This window comes from Panthera uncia, chromosome A2 (assembly GCF_023721935.1).
Source record: "Panthera uncia isolate 11264 chromosome A2, Puncia_PCG_1.0, whole genome shotgun sequence".
Lineage (NCBI taxonomy): Eukaryota > Metazoa > Chordata > Mammalia > Carnivora > Felidae > Panthera > Panthera uncia.
The window spans coordinates 162878453-162902086 of record NC_064816.1 but is presented as its reverse complement, the minus strand read 5'-3'; the positions used below and the strand labels follow the sequence as shown (position 1 = coordinate 162902086).

Sequence of the window (23634 nt, the reverse complement as noted above, 5' to 3'; positions counted from 1 at the left end):
GCGGCACAGAGGGCCTGGTGGGTCAGAGCCCAGCTGGGCCTCCCCGGGCACTGGGGGGCCGGGGGACAGCCTTGCCGTGAGCCTAATGAACTCCACTTCTGATGTCACTCCTCGGCTCATCAGTGGCTCAGTCTCCTCCCGGTTTTATGATTCTGATTGGATTTCCTGCTCTCACACGGCAGCTCTGCTCTGGGTGTTGTGTGTGCAATCTTTGTTGACTTCAAAATTAATTAAGTTCAAGAAAAAAGTTAGCCTCCACCAAAGCCACAAGCTTGTCTGCAATGGCAAAGGAATCACCAAATAAAATGAAGTCGGGAAGGGGGAGTCCCACGGAGAAAGAGAGTGTCCAAAGACCCCAGAGGGTCCGAAGACATGGAAGAAAAAAGTGTCAAAGACCCTCTCAGACAATGGCAGGAACGATGCTGCTGAAGCTGCTTCTCACTTTGGACCAAGGGGGCCCATGAGTCGCAAGGGGGTTTGGCAATGGTCTGGGCCTCGGTTTTCTGGTCTTCACAGTGAAATCATGAAGCTGGCCAGGCTTGGCTCAGACTCCCTCTGTCACCGGGTCCCTGGTTTCCATATGGCAGTCTTCCTAGTCTATGTCCCCCTCCCACCAAAACCACCTTCCGGTGTGTGCCCTGGCGTAGGAGCATTTTCCTCTTGGGCCATTTATCTTTGGGTCTTTGCATAAAGGGCTTCATCACATTACGGGATTTAAGGAGCACCCCCAGGGACCCACAGGGGTCACACCAGCAGCTGCCCTGTGTCCTTTCCCATGCCCCAGCCCGTGGAATGTTATAGGGAAAGGTGGGTCAGGTATAGACCACAAGACCCTCTCAGCTGCCCCCCACCCTTTTATGGGGCACATGGGTTCCGCACCCATGGGAGCTGAGGGTCTCCTGCCCTGGCATCACGTTCTCAGCCTCAGGCGGGACTTCCAGTAAGCGTCATTGCACCTGGAGTCATGTGTCTGGTCATCCAACCCTCCAGGCCATCCCCCGCCCTGGGGCTCTCCTGACCAGGGCAGCTCCCTGCCACAGCACATTGTCCAGATCCCAATCTCTTGGCTTTTTTCCTGTGGTGAAGGCTGTCTTGAGGCCCCAGGTGGGGACACTCCTTCAGCCAGGCTCCCTGACTTAGTGTCTTCCTGCTGCCCATTGTCTGTACCTCTCCGATCTCCCAGGACTGCTGAGAGCTGGTGAAACATGGAAACACCTAGAAATTAGCACCCACAAGTCTCTGTGGGGCCAGGGTACCTCCTTTCCCTGAGTATCAGGAGTCTTCCTGATGAATCTTGAAGGACCCAGGGCTGCAGCTGACCCGGGGCTTGAGTCACCACGCAGGACTCTGCCCTCCAGCTGTGCAGGCCATCCCGCCAAAGGACAGCAGCCCTAGCAACACACTGGCGTCCTTTGAGCAGTGGACACCCAAAGCAGTGTGCTCCATGTGTCTCCTGTGTTATATATTTGCTACATAGTTCTTCAATAAAGAGCACTTCAGCTAAATTTAGCCAAGAGAACTGTCTGGCATCTCAGCCTCCCCATGCATCAAGTGGACACATTTCTTCCATATTATGCCATATTCCTAAAAATATTGTTGCACTCTCCTCTCAGCTTTCAGACACACCAGTAACTCTTTCTGCCTAACCGCCAGTGTGGCCTCCCTGAGGGTTCCCACCCAACAACAAGGGTCACGGCCACTCGGGTGTCTGTGGTGCCCCCAGGTCAGCTGCACTTGGGCCTTTCGCTTGGTCCTCAGAAGGACCTGTAGGAGCACGCTGCTAGCCCACGGCTTGGGAGGAGTCTCTCGGGGGTGTGCTGAGCAGCTGTCCACTGGACAGGGAGCCAGAGCTGGAGCCAACATGGCAAAGTATGCACAGGTGGCAGACTTGAGGATGCCACCTGACCAAGATCTGGGCCACCTACACCCGGTGTTTGCTTCCCTTACAGTTGGCCGTTTAATTCAGCTTCTGAACAAGCTCCAAGGGCTGTGTCTGCCTCGGTTCACATCAGATGGCAGGAGGGAGCTTCCCACTGTGAGTCCAGCTGAGGTGGACCGCTCGTCAGCAGTGGGTGACACTGGGATCCTGGACAGCGAGGCCGGCACTGGGAAGCCCGGGCTCAGAGATTCAGACAGGACCCAGAGGGGCCGCGGGGCAGGAGGACTGGGTCAGAATGCCATAACCAGAGCACACAACACCCCGCTGCCCACGGGGAGGAGCCTGAGCTCGCGTGAGACCGCTGCTCAGGTCCGGGCAGAAATCTGACCAAGATTCATGGGACAGACACAGTTATTAGCTATCTTTATTCTAGTTCTAACTGAACCTGTAACAATAATGTGTAGTGCTTGCCCAATAAAGAAATGAGTCTTTCCCAGGCCAAAGGAGAAACAGGATGAGAAGTTAAGAAGGGATATAAAGAACACCTGTCATTGGGAAGGAGACCCAGGGAGTCTCACAGGGTTGGGAAGGCTCGGTCACGAGCCCAGGGCCCTGCCCTGATGAGCGGAGGCCTCTGTTTCTCGTAGAACAGTGGCGGGGATGGGGGGTGTCCACGGAGCTGGGCTGAAGCGCTGGTAGAAGGGTGGGCGGCACCAGGCTGGTCTCGGCCCGGAACGGTGCTCCTGGGAAGGGTCTGACCTCCCTGATGCTCCCTTTTCACTGGGCTTGTCTGTGAGCAGCCTACCTGGGGGGACAGGCATTTGGGGCTCAGGCATCTGGGAGTCTGCAAGCCTGGGGTGCTGGCTGCCCCTGCCGGGCCCTTAGGTGGGGACGGAAGGGAAGGCCCTGGTCCTCTGGCTGGTTGGGGAGCAGCCAGATTACTCACTGGACGGTCCGACTAGTTTCTTCATTTGATGTACACATGTCAGGACCAAGTGGAATAACTGAAGAAAGGATGGAAACCAGTAGTGTTTGCTTTACTGCTTACTACAGAGCTCCGTTAAAGAGCCAGCAAAAGAAAGACGAAGTTTTGCCAAAGTTCACCTACTGATGGTCAGTCACTTGGATGTACTTGGAGGAGGTTGTGGCTGGACACTCGGGGAGCCAGAGGCCCAGCTGACAAAGGACAGAAACGCCTGGCAGTGGGGAGTCGTTGTAATAGCCGTGTTCTTCCTTTCAAAAGTCTTTGTTCCATTTTCTACTTTCTCAGAAGTAAACATATATTACTTTTGTATTCAAATAAATCTAATTTTAGTCCAAAAACAAAATAAAACACTTACATTTATGCCAAGTTTGTCAGATCATTTCTCAGTTACATTTGCTTTTTAACCCTGGACTTTGTCGGGACAATGAGGATGCCTGACGGTCCCGTTGTCTCTGTCGAGCCTGTGGTATGACCTGGAAGTAGTTTACATGTTCAAATGGTGCGGGGAACCCACACGTCGCCAGCCCGATTCTCCAGGCAGCGTCTTGCCACATCTGCTCTGCTGTGTCCCGGCGAGCTGTGGGTGCATGCCCGTTGCCGCACATAGCGGGTTGCACACACACGCCTTTTACCACTTAAAACGTGAGGGCAGGTTTTTTAAAGTGAGGATGTTCTCTGATAGAACCTCAACACTGTTCTCCAATTTAGGAAATTCAATGTTATCTTATCTGCCATCAAGGCACCATTCCAGTCAGTGCCCAGTACAAGGTCATGTGTTGCACTGGGCTCTCATGACTCTTCAGTGTTTTTCAATCTGGAACATTCCTCAGTCTTTCTCTTTCATATAGGCCTATGATGTTGTAAATGCCTGTCTGTTGGGATTTGTCTGATGTTTCTCATAGTGACTTTCAGGTCTCAGTGGGATAAAATGCCCCCAAAATATCTATGGCTGTTTGCCTCAGAAATGTCCTATTTGGATTTAAAAGAAAATCGTTTTTTCCTCTCAGCCCTCCACACCAACATAGAAATGTTCCATGCAGTTACTTAAAGTAAAGGGCGGAATTGCATGCTGAGTGGTGTGGCAGCCCCTTGGGACACGACCACCTCCCCACCGAGCCTCTCCTCTTTAAAATTTCAACACACAGCCATGCGTGAAGAAGCCGCAAAATTACATTTCCAATATCGCCGCAGGCCCCAAGCTAAATAACAGTGCAGAGTTTCTCTGGAAGATCAGCCTTTATTTCGGAGTAGGAGTCATCGGACAATCTTTGACTTCACCCGCTCCTCCATGAGGCATTTGAGCTCTCCAGAGGCATTTTCCAGATGTCTGCTCCTTCCTCAGAAGAGCCGGTGACCTCACAGAGGAGAGGAAGGCATGAGATGCCAGGACAGACACCTGCTGGTCACACACACGTCTCCTGGGTCATCAGCACTGAGGTCTCGTGTGCCCTCGTATGCCCTCTGACCTCGGAGCCCAACTCCTTCCTGGAGTGAGGACCTGTCCCTGCTGCCCAGATGTCTCTGATGTCTGCAGACAAGATCAGTGCCCACCTCTCCTCGACTCTGAAAGTGGGACATCAAGGACTGGAGAAGGTCCCAAGTCACAGCTCAGGGCTCTCCCACTCCCTCTGTTCGGCCTCCAGTTGTGCCTCTGACCACCCAGAATCTCCCACAGGGATTCTCTGGCTTGGGGCCCCTGCCTTGCCCCTCCCTTCCACAGCAATGCCAGTCGGGGCTGGATGGGGAAGAGGAGACCACTCTCCAGCGTGTTCTGACCTTTTCTGTGAACACAGCACATGCACAAAGGAAGTTTGAGAACTATTTCTTCAACTGAACAAAGACTTGCGTCGTTGCATTAATAACTTTTAACATCTCTTTCATTATAAAAATGGTTCTCATTATAAAATCAAACCACATAACATAAATCGCTTACTAAGAGCAGTTACTAAGCTCTACATGGACTATCTCATTTAATTCCCAGACAAGCCGGGACACACAGCACTGCGGTCACTTTCTGATTGGGCGGGGTGGGGGGGAAGCAGAGCAGAAGGGAACGAGCCTGCGGTGTCGTGTGTTTATGGGACGTAAGCCTGAGCCGGAGAACGTGCCTGCCACCCCATGCACCGTGGGTGTGGGTCTCAGCTCCACGGGGACCATGGGCGGTGCCCTTGTGTGGAGCGTCTCTCTGTGAGCTTACTTGCCGTCTAGACGTGTCCTTGGGTGAGCTGTCTGTCAAGGTGTTTGGCCCGTTTTGTTTAAATGGGGTTGTTTATTTTCTCCCTGTTGAGTTTTGGGAGTTCTTTGTTTGGAGTGACAGTCCTTTGTCAGCCTGTGCCTGCCTTCTTGCTCTCGGACGTGGGCTTTTGTAGAGCAGGAGTTTAGCTTTAATGAAGCCCAGGGTACCAACTCTTTCTCCCGCAGACCATGCCTGTGGTGCTGTGGCTCCGAAGGATCACCACACCCGGGCATCTCCATTCTTTCAGACATCTTCCAGGACTTGCCCAGTTTTACATTTCACATTTCAGTCTGTGATCTATGCGCGTTAATTTTTGAGCAGGTGTGAGATCTGAGTGTCTGTTCCTGTTTTGCGTGCAGACGTCCAGCCATTCCCGTGGCATGCGGCAAAGAGACTGTCCTTCCTCCACTCAACTCTGCTCCTTTGTCACATTTCAGTGCCCGCTTATGTGGGTCTCTGTCCCAGCTCCCTTTTGTTCCACAGACACATTTGCCTGACCTCCTGCTGCACCAGGCCCGCTGGATTACCGCAGCTGAACCGGTGGGTCATAAGTCTCGTGACTGTTCCTGGCAGTGACTCCCTGTGACCGTCTGTCTGTCTAGTCCTGGGGCAGCACTTCATCCTGTGTCCTCCCCCCTGGCAGATCCATGACGAGTGGTTGATTTGTCACGTCGTTCAGACTTTTACCATTATCAGGGTGAGGTGGCAACATCCAAGCTCCTTCAAGCAGCTAATTCCTCTTGAAGAAAAAAAATCGGGACAGAAGGGTAACTGGTCTCTCCCAGACGGATGATGCCGTGGGGCTCGGGCTCCGGTCTCACCTCTGCAGCTTGAGGGCCCTGTGTCCTTAAACCGGCTTCTCCCCTCCTGGGGTTCGGGTTCCTCATTAGTGTAATGGGAACATGGCGATAACACTCAGTCCACTTCCTTCCCAAAGTTGCTGGGAGAAGTGAATGAACTTTGGGCTACGTTTTGGATTATAGAAGCTGCAGCACTGTCTGAATATTGTTCAGCCTCCCAAGCAGAATGGCTTGTAGTAGAATAGGCGGGTCTTACACGATATTTTGCCGATAACCAGCGGGAAGAAAACTTCAACTTGGTACATTTTACAACACGCGATCCTGGGCTTCGTCCTGCATCTTGAGACAAGGTGTAAGTCTCGGGCAGGGGCTTTGGTGTTCTGCCTTTCAGTCAGGAAATAAATGGAACCTTGGACCACACTCCCCCTGAAAATAGATGGTTTCATGCCCAGAAGCCACCCCAAGGCGAAAGCCCCTGGACCTGCTGGCATATCCAGGGTGTCCTGCAGAGTGAAGCAAGCACCGCCCTCAACCCCTGCCTGCGGCCACCTGGGGGGAATGGAATGTGCGAGTCCTGGAGTCAGGGAGAAGCAGAGTGAGTGTCACCAGTGCTGTCGCTTGGGGCCCGGACATCCCTGCTCCTCCTGCCCAGCGTCCCCCCAGCTTGCCCTTCCCTCCAGCCTGGACCTGCACCATAGTCTTTCCCCACCCAAGGCCCCGCCTCCCACCACCTACTTCTTGCCCCTGCTCAAGCCTCGGCCATGCAGCCTGAATTCGGAGTTAGAAAGGCAGGTTAGCAGCGACTCGTTCATGTTTCAGGCATGTATTGGTCTTGTTTATCAACAGGACTTTGTGTACCTTAAGGACAGGAGCTGTGTGGGCCCCATCCTGAGACACACGCTCTCTGAGAGCTGTTTCTTCTGCCGCTGGTGCAGAGGGGTACTTGCTGATGGGCAGGTTAATCTTCACTAAGAGGGTTCTGGGAGACCATTGCTTTCTGGACAGTGATGCGTGTGATGAAGGCATCAGTAGGTTCAGAAGAAAACACAGCTGAGTGTCCGTCTCTTGAGTTTGCTGAAGGGAAAGGTGAGAGGTGGGTGCAGCTCTTACCAGAAAGCTTCTGGGACAGCTGAGTCACGAGTCTCTGGTCTAGCCAAGGGGCTTCCAATGCCTTTGATTAAAGCGCACAGTTGGAGATCCATTTCACACTGCAACCCAGCACAAACATTCACAAAACCACACTTTCTCTGCTACTGTTCATCAAACGTTGGTCACTGCCCACTAAATGGATCACATAACCTACTAACGGGTTATAAATAGGGTGACTGTATCATATGTCAGCCAAACCTGGCCCTTCGAAAGAGAAAGGAGGAGCTATTAATAATTACTCCAGGATACCAGATGCAAGCCAGGCCTGGCCCCGGGGCAAATCGGAGTGGGTGGTCACCCTCGTGATGACTCACTGTTTGCAAAACACTGGCTGGGCTTCTGCATTTTGAGAAGGGCCCTGTCTGCCCTTGTAGCACCAGCACACGTGCATTCGTGGAAAATTAGAAGAAGACATAGAAATCACCTTGTCCACCACAGCTGCTGTGGGAGCAGCCCCGGTGACAGGCTGACGGGGAAAGGCCAACCCGGCCCCTTGCTGGGACGTCACTGCCTCCCAGGCAGGACCGCCAGCCGAAAGCTGAGCATACAGCCTGCCTGCGCGACTCAGAAGTGACTCAGAGCGGAGGGTCCCGTCACCACCACTGCCCACCACAGGCTCCTCCAGAGCCTCTGGCTTCTCGGAAGTATTGAGACAGGAAAGTATTCCTGGACCGTTTTGTCTCACTTCCCAATGTTGTGATGATGCTGCTGATGAAAACCTTTTCCAAGTAAATCAGCCCCAAATATGTGATCATAACACATGGCTCTACATCCGCAGGGGACCTGGGATTATCCTGGCACTCACGCAGGAGGGCGTGAAACATGGCCGCTGGTCGCTCGGCCTGCAGGGCGTCCCCGTGCCGTGGCACTCAGTGCCCAAAGTATCTGTAGCCTTTTCTGTGTCAGAGAACACTGCCACGTCATTTCTGGGTTCCCTCCGCCGGCCAGGCTCTTCCCACCAGGCCCCTTGTGTCCACACCCGGGAGCTGTCTGTGGGGAAACAAGACAATGTTAAAAAGACCAAAGCAAACATGAAAGCGAGTGTTTGTGAAAGTGAAATCACAGGTTCTGAAGCATCGGACGTTGAGGTCTTCAGTTGGGATCTCTTCAGATGGAGATGCTTCCTTGTCGTCGGCCACTGGTGCTCAGGGACGGCCAGCCAGGGCCCTGCTCCCTCGCCTCCATCATCATCCTGGCACGCCGACCTCAGGTCCCCTGAGCCCCGGCTCTCGCGCTGCCTCAGGGCAGGACGGCACTGGCAGCTAAGAACGGGACATCCGTTCTGTCCACTCACTGGAGGGAAAAACAAAGCCAGTTCGCCCACTTGATTGACCCGTGGTGGCTAAATCCACAGTCAGACGGCACAGCCAGAATGTATCACTTCACCTGCGTGCGGAAATGGAGGCACATTTCTCTCCCATCGGTGCCCATCGACTGAGGTCTTCAGGAAGCAGAGCTGTGGCCAAACGGCCCTGACCCCTCCTTGGTCTGGGGAAAATCTGAAAGAAGTGCAAGAATCAGAATCTGAGAGATGTGTGAAGCCCTGGAGAGACATAACTTTGACCTGGAAGAAGCGCGTGTCCACTAGGCAAGGAGAGGGCGGCCACATCAGAGGCCCAGGCAGCTCTGGTCTCCTGTGGGCACTGAAGCCACTCTGATTTAGTCACTTCACACCTATCTGTTCGCTGTGCTTAATCAGCTCTGCGTTCAGCCCGATGTAACCCCCAGATGCTCCTGTGAAAACCCTCAGGGAAGGCCCAGAGGTCAGGCAGTTCCACGGCCAAGCTCCCCACTCCAGTGCTAAGTCACCGAGTCTTTGAGAAAAAGGGCATGGCGCTGTCCTTCCCACTTCCCACGGAAGGACCAAGACTTGGGGGTCAGCACCAGGCGACCAAACCCACCCCTCCCACGCCACTTACTCACTGCCCTAGAGCTGCAGTTCCCTTTCTGCTCGGCAGAGACAGTCACCCCGGCCTGTTTCCCCGCAGTCTCAAGATCGGATGACATGGTAACGAGAGATTTGAAAACCATAAAGGCTTTGCACCTCGGGTTCCCAGGGGCCCACTGCAGGCTGGGTCGGGAAGGGGACAGGAGTTGTGCCTGTTCTCATGGAGTTCCAGCCACCGCAGCGTGACCTCGTGAGGGCAGGAGAGGACCAGGGAGGGTGGCTTCCCAGAGGAGGGGCCCCTCACAAAAACTGCTGAGGGCTGGGTAGGAGAATAAAGATGGAAATGCAGGGACACAGCGTGTGGCTGGCACTTGCTCCCAGCTCCTTGTAGGAGGCGCAAGGTTTAGGAGGGCCAGTAGGGACCTCGTTACGGCTTCGCTCACAAGCAGCCTCTGTGCAGGGTTTGGAGCAGAGACAGGGAAGGTCACACTTACATTTCACCCCTATCTGCAGTGTAGACCAGAGGTTCCGGAAGCAGACCTGCATCAAATTCACCTGGAGGACCACACCTTCCGGGGTTCTGATTCTGGGGCAGGTGGGGACAGATGGGTCAGAGAGTTTGCATCTCAACAAGTTCCTGGGTGCTGCTGTCTCTGCTCGTCTGGGGGGTCACACTGGGAGAACCATTGGTATCACGGTTCTCAGACCCAGATGCACGCTAAAGTCACCTGGGAGCCTAGGCCCCACCAAGACCAGCAAGGGGGCGCCAGGAAGTTCTCACCTGCATCCAAGCTTGAAAACGGCCGGTGTGGAAGCTTGCTCTGTGGGCCACAGGACCAGTGCCACGGGGTAGACAGAACACAGAGGGTGTGTGCTGCATGGATGGGAAGGAAGCAAGCTCAGAGTCAGACTGCCCCTCCCCTGCGTGGTAGGGTTTGCTGACTGCTTGAAAGTGTGTGTGACAGACCGCACACAGAGACAACCCTGAATTGCTGTGCTGATGTCGGGAAATGGGGTGGGCATCAGGAGGGCCAGATTTAAGGCCAAGTGCTGCAGAAGAGGGGTGTGTTCGTGCATTAGTTTTCAAGCATGCTGAATGTGAGACGCCTAGAAATGCATAGGTAGAAAGTTCTAGAAGGCCAGAGGACAGAATGCCTGGAAGTGCCAGAGAAGTCAGGCCTAGACGTTCCGGTTTCTGAGTCAGCACTGCATGTAGCCGCTGAGACCCTGCAGAGAGAGTGTGTGGAGGGGGGAGAGCAGGAGCCACATGGGGACCCATCAACACTTCGGAGAAGGAGGAGAGGGACAAGGAGGGAATGATGCTAGGAGTCCAGCAAGGGCTGGTGGACAGAGGTCCATCCATCCCGAGGGGAGGTAGATGTGCCACAAAGGGCAGGGCGTGAGGCTGAGACACGGAGCGGAGCGCGGGCCGCTCAGGGAGGCGTAGCCGAGGAGAGCACAGTTATGGGAGACTTTTCCCTCTGCAGACATAAGTGAAATTAGTCTGTAAGTTTTGTTTATTTTTATTGTTTGTTTTAGTATATTGTCTGGATTTGATACCAGACTTATGATAGTTTCATAAATAAAATGTTGTGCTTTTCCTTTGTTATTATGCTCTGGAACAATTTTTGCATCCCAGGGATAATTTGGCTTAGACAATATGGAAGGACTCACTTGTTAAAGCCGCTGGGTCCAGTGTCACTTTTACAGATTGTATGTCATCAACTTTTTAAAAATTTCTTCATTGGTTATTGATATTTTTAGGTTTTCCTTAAATCTGTTCTGATAATTTTTACACTTCCAGAGTATTATCCATTTTCGTAAAATCTTGACTTTGTTAGCACAGAGTTTAGTACTTTAATTAAAACATGTGAGTGTGTGTATAAAATACAATTTAGATATTTGTTTCTCATTATTTTTCCCCTTTAGATACTTGGCAACTACATATCTCATCTTGGCCTATACAGAAAAAAACTACTCTGTGGTGTTGTAAGTCTGACCATTTCCTAACTTACTTATGTCAACGATTTATAGAGTCCTCGCTGTTCTAGGCTTTTCATACTTATGTCAGATAAACACTCGAAAACTTGTGTCCTCGTGGGCTTGTTTCCTGGGGAGCCCCAGCCTACTGATTCTGACTTGTTTCTATCATTACTTCCTTCTTGTCTTACTTGGCTCATTCTGTTATTTTTCTGGCTTTCGTTGATGCTTTATCTTCTTATTTATTAACAATGACATTTAAGGCCGTAATTATGCCTCTGATTATAATTTTGACACATTTGTTATGAAATGCTCCCATTCAAAATTTTTCAAATGAATTACTGTTTTTCTAGTTCTAATTTTATTCTTTAAAAGTGTATTTAAGGGGTGTCTGGGTGGTTCAGTCGGTTAAGCGTCCCACTTCAGCTCAGGTCATGATCTTACCGCTCGTGAGTTCGAACCCTGCATCGGGCTCCCTGCTGTCAGCGCAGATCCTGCTTCGGATCCTCTGTTTCCCTCTCTCTCTGCCCCTTCCCTGCTCATGCCCTCTCTCTCTCTCTCTCTCTCTCTCAAAAATAAACAAACAAAAAAATCAAAAAAGGTGTATTTAAGAACAAAGTTGGATATTCATTAGTTGCATTGCTCTTTTCAGTTTTACGATCATACATAGCATGTCCCATGAGCTTTAAAAACAGGATTTTATAGATCTGATTATTTGTGTCTGTTCTATTTACCTATGTTCTCCACTCTGACAGTGCAGTCACTCATTCATCCCACAAATACTTAATGATTCTCTGCAATGTGCTGGGCAATATAACTGTGCCTTTTGTTCCTGTTTTTTATACACAGTGAATTCCAACTTATCAAAACACTTGGGAGCTCATATGACTCTTCATTTGTCTTATCTGGATCCAGAGTAAAAGGATAAAGCCTTTGCATCTGTTCTCTTGTGAACGCTCTTTCTAATATTTAAGGTTTCCTTCTTGTTGGCTGAACTCCCTTGGTGGGCAAGGGGGAGTCCAGGGCCCTGGGTCAAAGTTGGGTGTGAGAATGGGTCTGGACATCACTCTAAGAGCAGCTGGGAATCATGCAGAATGTAAGTCAGTATTCATGACGAGATGGACTGAGGATCATGGAGCCTCTCGGAAACAAGCATTTACTCAGAAGGCCCCAAATGGGGATGTGCGGTCTCTCAGGGGCTGAGGCAGAGGGTCTAACTTGGGACCCCCAGGGAAGAAAGCTGGATTGGGAGGTAGGACCTGGGAAGACCCTGGAACCTGGGGACAAAAGCACCTGTGTAGACCCTCTGTGCGGTTCTTGAAACCACTTAGCTGGTTTTAGCCACTTCTAGTGAAAATAAATTTAAACTTGCATCAAAGATGGAAAACTCCACACAGTCCTTCAGGGTTCATGTTCTAAACATTAATTTTTATTCTTCAGTTCTGTCCACATAGGGGGTGTTACAGGAGTTTGGGTGCACCCAGAAGAAACCCCAAAAGTTGTCATCCTGCAGACACCCCTGATTTTCTTGTGATTTGCCTCATTCTCTTAAAAGTCGGCTGTGTGAAAGTTTCCTGTCTGCTAAGCACTGCACGCTGCACGTAATCACGGTTCTCAGTTGTTGCTACATGGCTGTTCTGTGCTTTGTTCTGTGAGACTTCCCCAGTGCTGCCTTCCACTGAGGTCTCTAGCTCGCCCTGGGGTCTGCTCTGCTTTGCAAAGGCCTTAGCAGAGGCAATTTGCAAATGACCAAATTAACCCTTCTTAAATGATTGAAAACATAAGATGGGGAAAACCTAAACCAGCTTTAAGCAAAGTAATATAAATTGAAATGTGTATATTCCTCTTTTTTTCTCTTATTCCTTTTTTTTTAGTGAACACATAAAAATTTTTTAATTCATACCTATCTCAATGTCCAGCTCATGCATTGTGTCCTGTTCCTCATGGGTGGGGCCCTTCTCTCACTCATCCTGTACCCAAAGCACCTTGCTCAGTGTCTGGTTCCAATTAAGTGCTCGGTAATGGGTTGAGCAGAATGAATTAAATTAACCAGTAATACCACAAGTTCAGCAAGAAATAAAAATCTTACATAAGAAATTGGGGGTAAAAACTTCCCACTACAAATCACCCAAAAATACTAAGTAAGGTATAACAATGCTGCTTTAAAATGCACAGCTGAGATTTCAAGAAAGTAAAAAAAAAAAAAAAAATCTCAATAAAAGAGCTGAGAACAGGTGCCAGGCAACAGGGGCGGCTGGTTCCCAGGGCAACTGCTGGGTCATCATGAAGAGCTGGGATGAACGGCTTCCCAGTGCAGATGGTGGTGGGCGGCTGGAGTTGAGAGCTAGACCAAAAATCAGACCACGGAGGTGACAAAGAAAGTTTTCTTACCCGCATTTGCTTTCCAGGAGGAAAATCTAAAATCTGTCACCACAGGTGTGTCCCCCCGAAAGCTGGGTTTTCCCATTTGTGTCTTCTGCCTGGTACAGAAACCCTAAGCTGGGACATTCACGTAAAGTGTCCTGAACTGGACGCAGTGGGGGTGCCCGGCTCCAGTACACAGGTGCTTCTGGAAGGAAGCATCTTCACCCAGGCCTCAAGTGCCCACAGACCAAGTCCGAGGACAAGCTTGTCTCCCCAGTGCACAAACTACACAAAGAAGGAGCCACTGTGTGTGCAAGTCCGCAGGTACCAAAGTGAGGCTACATCCTCAAAGATTCAAATAATGAAGTGAGCAGGCATGAGTGCATTTGAAATGTTTTTGAAAAAGTGGAAATTAAAAATATAAACCTGAAACAAGATGCTGTAGCCAGACCTTATCTGGGAAAAAATCGACCTAAAAATAAAAGTCAGGAAGATATATTACATAGGAGCTCAGAGGCAGGCTCTGCAGTGAGGAGTGTGGGCACCAGGGACGCAGCACCGGATGCGGTAGGGAGAGGGAACCACTCGGGAGGACAGCTGGTCAGTCTGACGGCAGGCCTGGCAGGAGGACATGCCATGGCTAACAGCCCGGGTGATGCAATGCGGAGTTCTCCAATGCGGAGAGCAGGATCACCCCAAATACAGAGAGAAGGCCACGGCCAGGCAATGGTGCCGATGCCAGAAAATGCCAGAGACCAAGAACAGACGGCCCCCTGCATGCACAAGAGCAGCAGGACAGACAGCAGGTGCCTTCCAAGGGCCTGGAGAAGATGACCGTCCACTCAGACTGTGCTGAAGCTGAACTTCCACCCAAAAATGAAAGGGAAGGAGACATCTCAGAAAAACAAACCAACAGGATCCACAACCAGGAAACCTTCATTAAAAATGCCCAAGGAATGTGCTTCAGGGGAGACTATGAAGCCAGAAAGAACTGAGAATCAAGAAATAATGTAAGCATAGATAGATAGATAGATAGATAAGGAAGCCTAGCAAAGACTTGACTATTTAAAGCAACAGTAGGGACGTCTGGGGGGCTCAGTTGGTTAAGCGTCTGACTTTGGCTCAGGTCATGATCTCACAGCTCGTGGGTTCGTGTTCCGCATTGGGCTCTGTGCTGACAGCTCAGAGCCTGGAACCTGTTTCAGATTCTGTGTCTCCTCTCTCTCTGCCCCTCCCCTGCTCACGCTCTGTCTCTCTCTCTGTCAAAAATAAAATTAAAAACATAAAAAAAAATTTTAAGCAATGGTAAAATTAGGCAGAAGGCACTAAAAAACAAGGTAAAGTAAATACTGGACAGCAAATAACACAGTTGACGGGGAGATAAAAGTTACATGCAGCACGTGCACAGAATAAAACTAAAACATCAGAGCAATAGCACGAGGTACTGATCACATGCACACACCCTGCGAGGGCATCATGGGGGTCAGCACCCCAGCATAAGCAAAGTGGTTACCTGGGGCATCCCCGGGGTCTGACTCAGTTGTCGTCCTGGTTTTGGTGATTGTTGGTAGGTATGTTATAGATGTATTATATTATAGATGTATTATATGTATATAACATATAACGTATATTATAGATATATAGATGTATTATATTAATATGTATGTAACATATTACATGTTATGTATATATTAGATATTATATGATATGTATACATTATATTGTTTTCTATGCTTTTGGTAGGTTTAAAATATTGCATTTTCCGTTATTTAATGTGAACTCTGACCACAAAACAAAATCACCAGTCCTATTTATAATCCCTCACTCAGTACAGAGAATAGAAAATGGACAAAGACTTAAAATTAGAGTTTTCAAAGACACTTTCAGAATGCAGCATGCCCTCGCCTCTCTTCTTGAGCTAAAAAGAATGCCAACAGTGTCATCACAGGTGCAGACTCCTTAAAGTCTAAAACGGGGATCTTGGTTTGCGTCTTAAGGTTCAACAAGGAAAAATCCTCCTGATATCAGATAATACATTAGCTTGCCAGGTCGAACTTCAAGCTAACCTTGATTGCCTGAACTATTCGAGAGGCTAGACTAATTTATTTCATTTTCTCATTAAATCTTAACTAGAAACTCATTTTTCCAAATATTATAGTTTACTTCTGAAATATGTCATTACTCAGTATTGAGCCTCCAATAACAAGGGTAACAGAGAGGGAAAACCCTTGTTGAAGTCATCACCTTGATGTTAAGAACAACACAGGGGATGGGTGGTGGGTACAGGCCAGCCTACAGGGGTCCGCTGGCCTGTGGCGGTGGCCGAGCCCCGTGAAGCTGCAGGAGCAAAGGCCTCATCGGGCCACCCCTCCTGCCCCAGCCTGCACCTGAGTTAGCTCAATGACCCCAGGGTGAGGGCTCTTCTCAGTGTGTCCCTGGTGGGCACAACCCCTCTCTACAGTTTAGAACTAAGCTGGTGTGAACCGGGCTATGGAGAAATCAGGGCCAGTGCAGAATGTCCCATGGTCCCCACTCCCAGGGCCCAGGGCAGTGTAAACCCAGTTAGGTCAGAACACATTTGCAAAACCAGCCAGTTCCTGTGGTTGCTGGGGCTCTCTCACAGGAAGCACCCCTCCAAACCCCTCTGGTCTCAGCAGCAGAACAGTGATCAGACAGTGAAGCTGGGAACCCCTTCAGGTCAGTCTTCTCCTTGCTCCATACAAAGTCATCCACGATGAATTTTAAGGAAAAAGGTGGGCATTTAAAGAGGTGAATAAAATGTCTGGGTTCAGAATGGAGGTGGGCTTGGGCACCTGAGTGGCTCAGTCGGGTAAGCATATGACTTCGGCTCAGGTCAGGATCTCATGGTTCATGGGTTCAAGCCCCGCGTCAGGCTCTGCTAACAGCTCGGAGCCTGGAACTTGCTTCAGATTCTGTCTTCCTCTCCCTCTGCCCCTCCCCCGCTCGGACTCTATCTCTGTCTCTCAAAAATGAATAAGCGTTAAGAAGAATGGAGGTGGGCTGTGAAGTGACACTGTCTCTCGTGTGCCCGGCCATCAGCAGCCAAGAGCCCTGCATGAAAGGAAGCATGTGGCCGGATGTGGGAACCTATGCTTTGTCCACTGCTGGCCACCAAAAGCTCACATGTGTGTTTTTCTTTCTTTGCAGATTGCATTTTATGTTCTGGTGAAAGCCATTTACACGCTGGGCTACAGTGTCTCCCTGATTTCCCTGACAACCGGAAGCATAATTCTTTGCCTCTTCAGGTAAGTATCAGAAATGAGCAGTTCTGCAGTAAGAGACCAGAAATTGTCCATTTAAGCCGTCTAGGCCCATCAGAGGAGGACAGAAGGTCACTGCCTCCAAGCCCTCTCTCTGTGTGTTAAATCAGTAAAACTCCCTCGGGGAATGCTTGTGTGAAATATGATGCTAATATTTACATTTTTATTTAACTATTCTGCATTTCTTATATAAAGAGATAATACTGCCTTTGGACAAGAATTCAGTTCAACTGCTGTTTACTGAATGTTAGCCATTGTGCAAATCTTTTGAAAATATAGAAGCAATGTGATCTCGCCCTTGCTACTCAGAAAGCAGCTACATTTGGGGCATCAGTGCTTTATTAAGAGACACTACACTGTGGTCAAGAATATGAAAGCAGGGGTCAGACTGCCTGGGTTCAAATCCTGGGTCAGTCTCTTAGTAGCTGTATGACCTTGGACAAATTACTTAACTTGTCTATGACCTGTAAAGTGTGGGTGCTAGTGAAGCTCTGTGGCATGCAGTCAGCACTCTAAATTTTGCGTTATTCATATGCTGGTGAGGTTAGAGTTCCCCCCGACCTGAACCGCTGGTAGGTCTTTTCAGTAACTAACAACATACACTGTATACAGCTGTTTGGTCAGGGTTAGAGTTAGAGGCTTTGGTTTCAGAACAGAAACTTCTGGCTTGAAAAGCTTGAGTATCACTAGCACTAAATAAACTGGATGATATCCCACTTATTTTAACAAGGATTTAATCTTATTTATCTTCACACAAATTAGTTCAAACGTTGGCCAGTATTCAGATAAAATCAAAGATAAAACAAATGGAATATTTTAGAAACTAACAGACAGCCCATTAGGAGATCCATACTTGGAAGTAAACAAGTGAAAACTGATGAAGAACACAGTTGAGAATCCCTTCAAATGTAATAAAGTCGTTTATTTTTTTCAGGCATCTCAAACATATCTAGAGGGTAGTAATTCTCAGAAAGAGTACGTTAGTACCTTTAATCCAGAACCGTGTGGGGTAGTCACCATCATATTCTAGTTCTGAAAAGAAAAGGAACAACTCTGGTGCAACATTGATATCTGTTCTATCTTTCGTATTTTATTATGTATTTTTAAATCTTCAAATGGTTAAAGATTAAAGAAAAAGAAAGGAAAAATGTAGGGAGGTAAGCTGGTGACTCGATAAGGGTAACTTGAACTAGAGGAATTTCAGCTTATGTTTAAAGAGTTCCCATGTTGAACAATCCGTATCCGTGGCATTGGCGATTTCTCTCAGATTTGTGATACATGACATACTGAATTAGCCAGCCTAATGGCATTTTGGAAGTGTTGCAAATGTGGATGTGGGTCCTTAAGAGAATCTCAGATGGCATCATGAGTATCAAACAGTCTTTTATACATGGACCTCGTTAGTCACCCACTGGTGACACTTGGTTAGGAAAGGACATGTCTGCTTCGGTGTCATTCTGCTGCTGGTTCGGAGTGTCACGGCCGCCAGGAAAAGTGTCCAGAGCTGATGTGCAAGCCCTCAGGTCCGCCTCCACCTTGGGCCACAGAGGCGCTTACGCTGCTGCCTCCATCTGTCAGCTGTGCTTATGTGTCCCATGCCACAAGTGTCGATTTCAAACTCCCGACTGTAAAAATAACTCCATTTCCAACCCAGTAATACCACTCAGGAAACAGAATTACTTACAGTCGTGGAACACTTGCTGTTCATAGTAGCCTCATAGCTAAGAAAGCATGAAGTAACCATGTTCTTCTTTTACACACACAGAAACGGCGTGACGTATCTCCTACGCCAAGTCCAAAGTGCAGCATAGACTTGAATAACAAACACACGACCTAGTTTTGCGTGGGATTCGCTGGGTGGTCGTCGCAGCCACCATCTTTGAGTGCGTGTGAGGTCCAGGCACTTGACAAAGCAGCTCCAATCCCACGAGCCCAGGAGTAACCGCGCCGGTTGCTAACACAGACCACACCACACACTCTATAGGTGTTTATTAACTCAGTCCTTACGTTAGCTCAGGCAGGGAAGTGCCACTGCTGTCCCCATCCTACCCTCGAGAGGAGGGCAGCCCACAGAGGTGCCGAGCACCCAGCTTGCAGAACTGGACAGATGCGCCACCGCCCGCCCCTCCCTCCACCCTCGGGAGTTGTTGGGGTTCCGTTCTAGCCGCCGAGCCTGAGCGGGCTCCAGCGCGGCTTCTCTGGAGGCCACGGTCTCCGCTCCACCCTTCATCCAGTGCAGATCCATACTCGGAAGTGAAATGTTACACTGAGCGCTGAGGGGTAAAGGACTCAGCTAAGAAACTCAGCAAATGTGATTTATTTGGATTTAGTGTGTGTTCATCTCTGAGTGACAGCGATAAACCCCCCACTGCACTCAGGGGAAAGTCATGGGTGACAGAGAGTGAGAAGGAGAAAAAAGAAGAGGAGAGGAGAGGAGAGGAGAGGAGAGGAGAGGGGAAGGGAAGGAGAGGGAAGGAGAGAAGGGGGGGAGGGGAGGGGAAGGGAAGGGGAGGGAAGGGGGAGGGAACGAGAGGAGGGGAGGGGAAGGGAAGAGAAGGAAGGGGAAGGGAAGGGAGGGGAAGGGAAGGGAGGGGAGGGGAAGGGAGGGGGAAGGGAAGGGAGGGGAGGGGAGGAGAGGGGGAAGGGAAGGGAGGGGAAGGGAGGGGAAGGGAAGGGGGGGAGGGAAGGGAGGGGAGGGGAGGGGAAGGAAGGGAAGAGAGAACGGTGGTTTGAGAGATGAGTGAATGCAGCCAGCCCGAGGGGCAGTGGGCACAGGACAACGTGGGGCAAAGAGGCCGCTTTCCAGGAGAGCTGTTCCCGCGAGGAGCAGGCTTTCACACGCATTACCTATTTCCTTTAATTTGTTGAATATTTTTATTAATTTTTCCCTTTAAGATTGTTATACATTCTGTTCTTCTTCTAGGCATCACCCCAAAATTGCAACACGCATCCTTGTCTCCTAGGAGTTAACCTCCAATTGCTATTTTTACCACTTCCCCATCAATTCGAGACTTTACAACATTTTAATTCCACTTACCCCCACCCATGCCTTTTGTGTTTTGTACTGTATTTTAATCCGACGTCTATTTTAAGGCCATAGGTCATTATAGTTGCCATCATTTAGAGTCAGTATCTATTTAGAGACGTCTTCATCTTCCCCGAGTTCCTTCCTGTATTTCGTGTCCCCACCTGGGGTCCTTCCCCTTCTGCCTGACGACCCCCTTCGGTATCTGTCAGCACAGGCCTGCCAGCAATGACTCCTCATGGTTTTTGATTGCCTGAGATCGCCTTAATTTTGCCTTCATTTGAGAATATTTTCAAGAGTGTTGAATTCCTTATCGGCAACTATTTTCTGTCATCACATTAAACATGAGCCTCGTTTTTCTTTTTAAAGTCAGCTGCCAGTCTCACTGCTGCTGCACTGAAGGGATGCGTCGTTTTCCCCGGACGCCTCGAGGGTTTTGTTTGGTCTCGGGTTTTCAGCAGCTGCACCATCATGGGACTTAATGCGGTTTCCTTGGTATTTCTCCTTCTCGGGGTTAATAACATTCCTTTAATCTGTTACTGGGTTTTACTAGTTTCCCAAAATTCTTACCTAGTATTCTTTAAATATTGCTTCTTCCTTTTTTGTCTCCTGTTTCTTCCCAAACCGTATTGTCATGGGTTCGGGGTTTTCACCATTTTCCCTTATATTTCCTACACTTTTTCTGTGCTTTCCCTCATTTTTTCTGTGCTTTAATCTATACTTACTCCACTGATATGTTTTCTAATTCAGAGTATTCTCATGTACTACGTCTGATCTAACATCAGACTCAGCTATTTGTTCATTTCAGGGTTCTTTCTGAGTTTTCAGTGTTCCATTTGATTGTTATAATCAATTCCGTTCTTTAATACAATTCTCTACCTCTTCATCAGTTTTCTTGACTATGTAAATCTGAGCAAGACAGTGCATGTCTTAAAATGCCAGTATCTGAATCTCCTTCTATTCCCTGGGGTTTTTGTTGAATTTGATCATTAGCTCCTGTTCCCGGCACACCTTGTAATTCATTTTTGAAATTACAAATAATTAAATTGTAGAGGCTTTGGGTGATATCTTGCTACAGAGAGGATTTAATTTTTCTAGCAAGATGGGCAGATCACCCTAAGCCACTCGGGGGTTGAGCTGATTTGAGACCATGTCTCAAGCTTTGGGAAGTCTGTTGTTTCTGGTTTGTCATAGTTCCTAGACCATAGCTCTTCCGGGGTTTCTAATTAAAGCCCAGGAGCGCCTCTGTTCCTGCAGACCCTGAATCCCAGTAGCCGTTGCTCAGTGCGAGAGATTGCTAACATTTCTTCCCAGCCTTACTTCCTTAGCCACTGCTTTGGCCTCATCCCTTGGCCTCTCACCCAGCACAGCACACCTTGTGTGGGTAGCTGCCTCACATGAGGAGACCCGAGGCGGAGGGAGGACGTAGGGTGCATCTCGGTGTCTCCCTTCTCACCTGGGTCTTGGCCCTCTAGGTCCTGGCCACTCTGGCCACAATCCTGAGTCCTCAGGTGGCTTTCTGAAATCACACTGACCCCCTGGGGGGAGGTGGTCAGATAAGCTGCTTCTTTCCAGCCTCTCGTGCAAGACTTCTGTGGTGTGTTTTCTAATGTCCTTCAAAAAATGGCACCTTTACTTAACCCTAAAGATCTAGTAGTGACTGTGGGAGCGCGCTTGTGTGAAGCTTGCTTCCTGAGGGCTCTGAATTAAGAGTCCACGTCAAATCAAATGCCCAAATAAGTGTTCTCCAGAGCAGAATTTAAGTGGTACAAGAGAATTAGAAACAAAATGTTCCGAGCACTTTTCAGAGAAGCAAGGTATCATTAAAGTTGAGTTCCAAGGCAGATCACTGCTATGGGCCTCGCAGGAAATTGGCTGTGAGGAGGTGGGGTCTTGGCGGCTGGAAGGGGGCACACGCCATTGCAGGCTCCGGACTCAGCACCGTTTGCTTTACAGTGTTATCCTGAAATCCTATTTCACAACCCCAGCCTAAGAAGCTCATCAAAAAATAAAGGAAAAGCTTGATGTAGAAAAATAGTTACCATAATGCAAAACTGAAAACATCCCAAATATACAGTAAGGAACAGTAACTTCCATACAAAAAGAAGAAAACCTTAAGATTAAAGCCACATAGATAATTGTTAATGTGTTCACAACATCCGAGTTTGATTATCTAACCCTCCCCCCACCTATCCCTGCCCCCCCCCCCCCCTCCCCCTCCCCCCCACCCCTCATCCCTGCCTCCCCCCCCCCTCATCCCTGCCTCCCCCACCCCTCATCCCTGCCTCCCCCGCCCCTCATCCCTGCCTCCCCTACCCCTCATCCCTGCCTCCCCCACCCCTCATCCCTGCCTTCCCCACCACAGGAAGCTGCATTGTACCCGGAACTACATCCACCTGAACCTGTTCCTCTCCTTCATCCTAAGAGCCATCTCAGTGTTGGTCAAGGACGATATTCTGTACTCCAGCTCAGGCACGCTGCACTGCCCTGACCAGCCATCCTCCTGGGTAAGGCTATCCCTGTGAGCAGGATCCTGTCACTGAGGGGAGGGTGGCCTTTGTGAACGGCCCCAGAGCCCTTGCCTCCTTACTGCCCCACCCCTTTGTCTCTGTCCCCAGCTCACGCTGTGATGAAGTCCCATAGCCAGCACACAGGGGTCTCTGAGGCACTGGTGAGGGCAAGGGGTCGGGCCCGAGAAGCGCAGGGGCCCGGCCAAGAGGCTGGGGCTCAGAGCAGGTCCAGGTGGGCAGGTGAGACAAAGGCACACTCACCTTTGTCTCACCTGCAATGACAAAGGCACCTGCAATGTCCCAGGAACCTCCAGAGGCTGGAGGTCACGGGCCTTGAGCACTGAAGCCCAGGCAGAGGCAGAACAACACAAGGGCACTGCCTCCAGTGATCAGCAGCCGCTCTGGGCTAGAAAACCTGATGCAGATGCACAACGCCATTATTTTCACCCCAAATCTCCCAGATTATGAGCATAGATGCTTCCATGGGCTGCTGGGAGGAAGTCACCTGTGTGGTGAATGAACTCCCTCCTGCAGCACTTGCTAGGAGCCCAGTGCGCATCTGTGAGTATGCCTGGGCCCAGCTCTTTGATACAAGGGAGGCCGTGCCAATGATTTCTAGAAATGCACACCACTGGTGCCGCTCTTCGCCCCTGGCTGTGTTCGTGGTGGGTGTTGGCGGGCCTTTAGTGCTTGGTGCATTTACTGTGCCCTCCGATACGCAAGTCCCTCCACTGAGTTTCCTCTGCGGCCGCACAATGCAGTGTCCTCAAGGCCTTGGGCTCCGGTGCCTCAGTCTGGATTTGACCGCAGGCTCTGAGGCTGGCCCCTGTCTTCCTAAGGAGCCAGCATGCCGGCTCTCCTCGCGAGTTCCAAGCAGATGGACTCACCTGCGTGGCACTGTGGCTCTGGACTGAACGGATTGGAATTAGTTGTAAGACAGTGAAGCCTTTTGTAACATCACAGAACATCAGCTGTTTCCGAGGCTGCAGGTGAACGTATTTCTGGGGATAATCAGCTCATAACACACTTGGACTGAGCTAATAAAAGGAGTTTGCTGTAATAATAAAATTAACACAAGATCCTTCACCTAGCAAACTCCCACCCCTGAGGGGACATCAGGGCCCCTGGGGCTCACGCCCCACCGTGGAATCTCCCACGTAGGTGACAAGGGGTGAGCCCCAAAGCCAGTCCGGGCTCTCCTCTTGCTGAGAAACCTCCACTCTCTTCTCTGGGGGGCCTCAAAGCTCTGCTGGAAGAAGCCCTCCTTCCTCTGCTTCTTATTAAAGGACTGGGCCCTGGTGGGGCGTCCAGCCCGGGGCCGTGCTCCCAGACACATAGACAAGACCTGGTGGGCTCCTGAGGGGCAGGGGAGTGACGGGGACCGGAGGGAGCAAGTGCCCTGCCATTGCCCACCGCACCCCGCCTGCCCCTACACTGGGAAACACAGACCCCTCCGCCATTCCCAACACTTGGGGCCTCGCCCAGCCATTTCTCGAGAGTCTTAGAGGACAAGGCTCTTTGCACGGACACCGAGGGT

At 50.0% G+C, this 23634-nt stretch overlaps 1 protein-coding gene across 1 annotated transcript in view; it reads left to right on the top strand.

Annotated features, from left to right (window-relative positions):
• VIPR2 (vasoactive intestinal peptide receptor 2) overlaps positions 1-23634 on the top strand; it is a 69877-nt gene that overhangs the window by 33500 nt on the left and 12743 nt on the right. Inside the window, exons 5-6 of the mRNA XM_049642223.1 lie at positions 16450-16547; positions 21953-22094. Of these exons, the coding sequence (XP_049498180.1) occupies positions 16450-16547; positions 21953-22094 (240 nt within the window). The remainder of the gene's footprint in view (positions 1-16449; positions 16548-21952; positions 22095-23634) is intronic.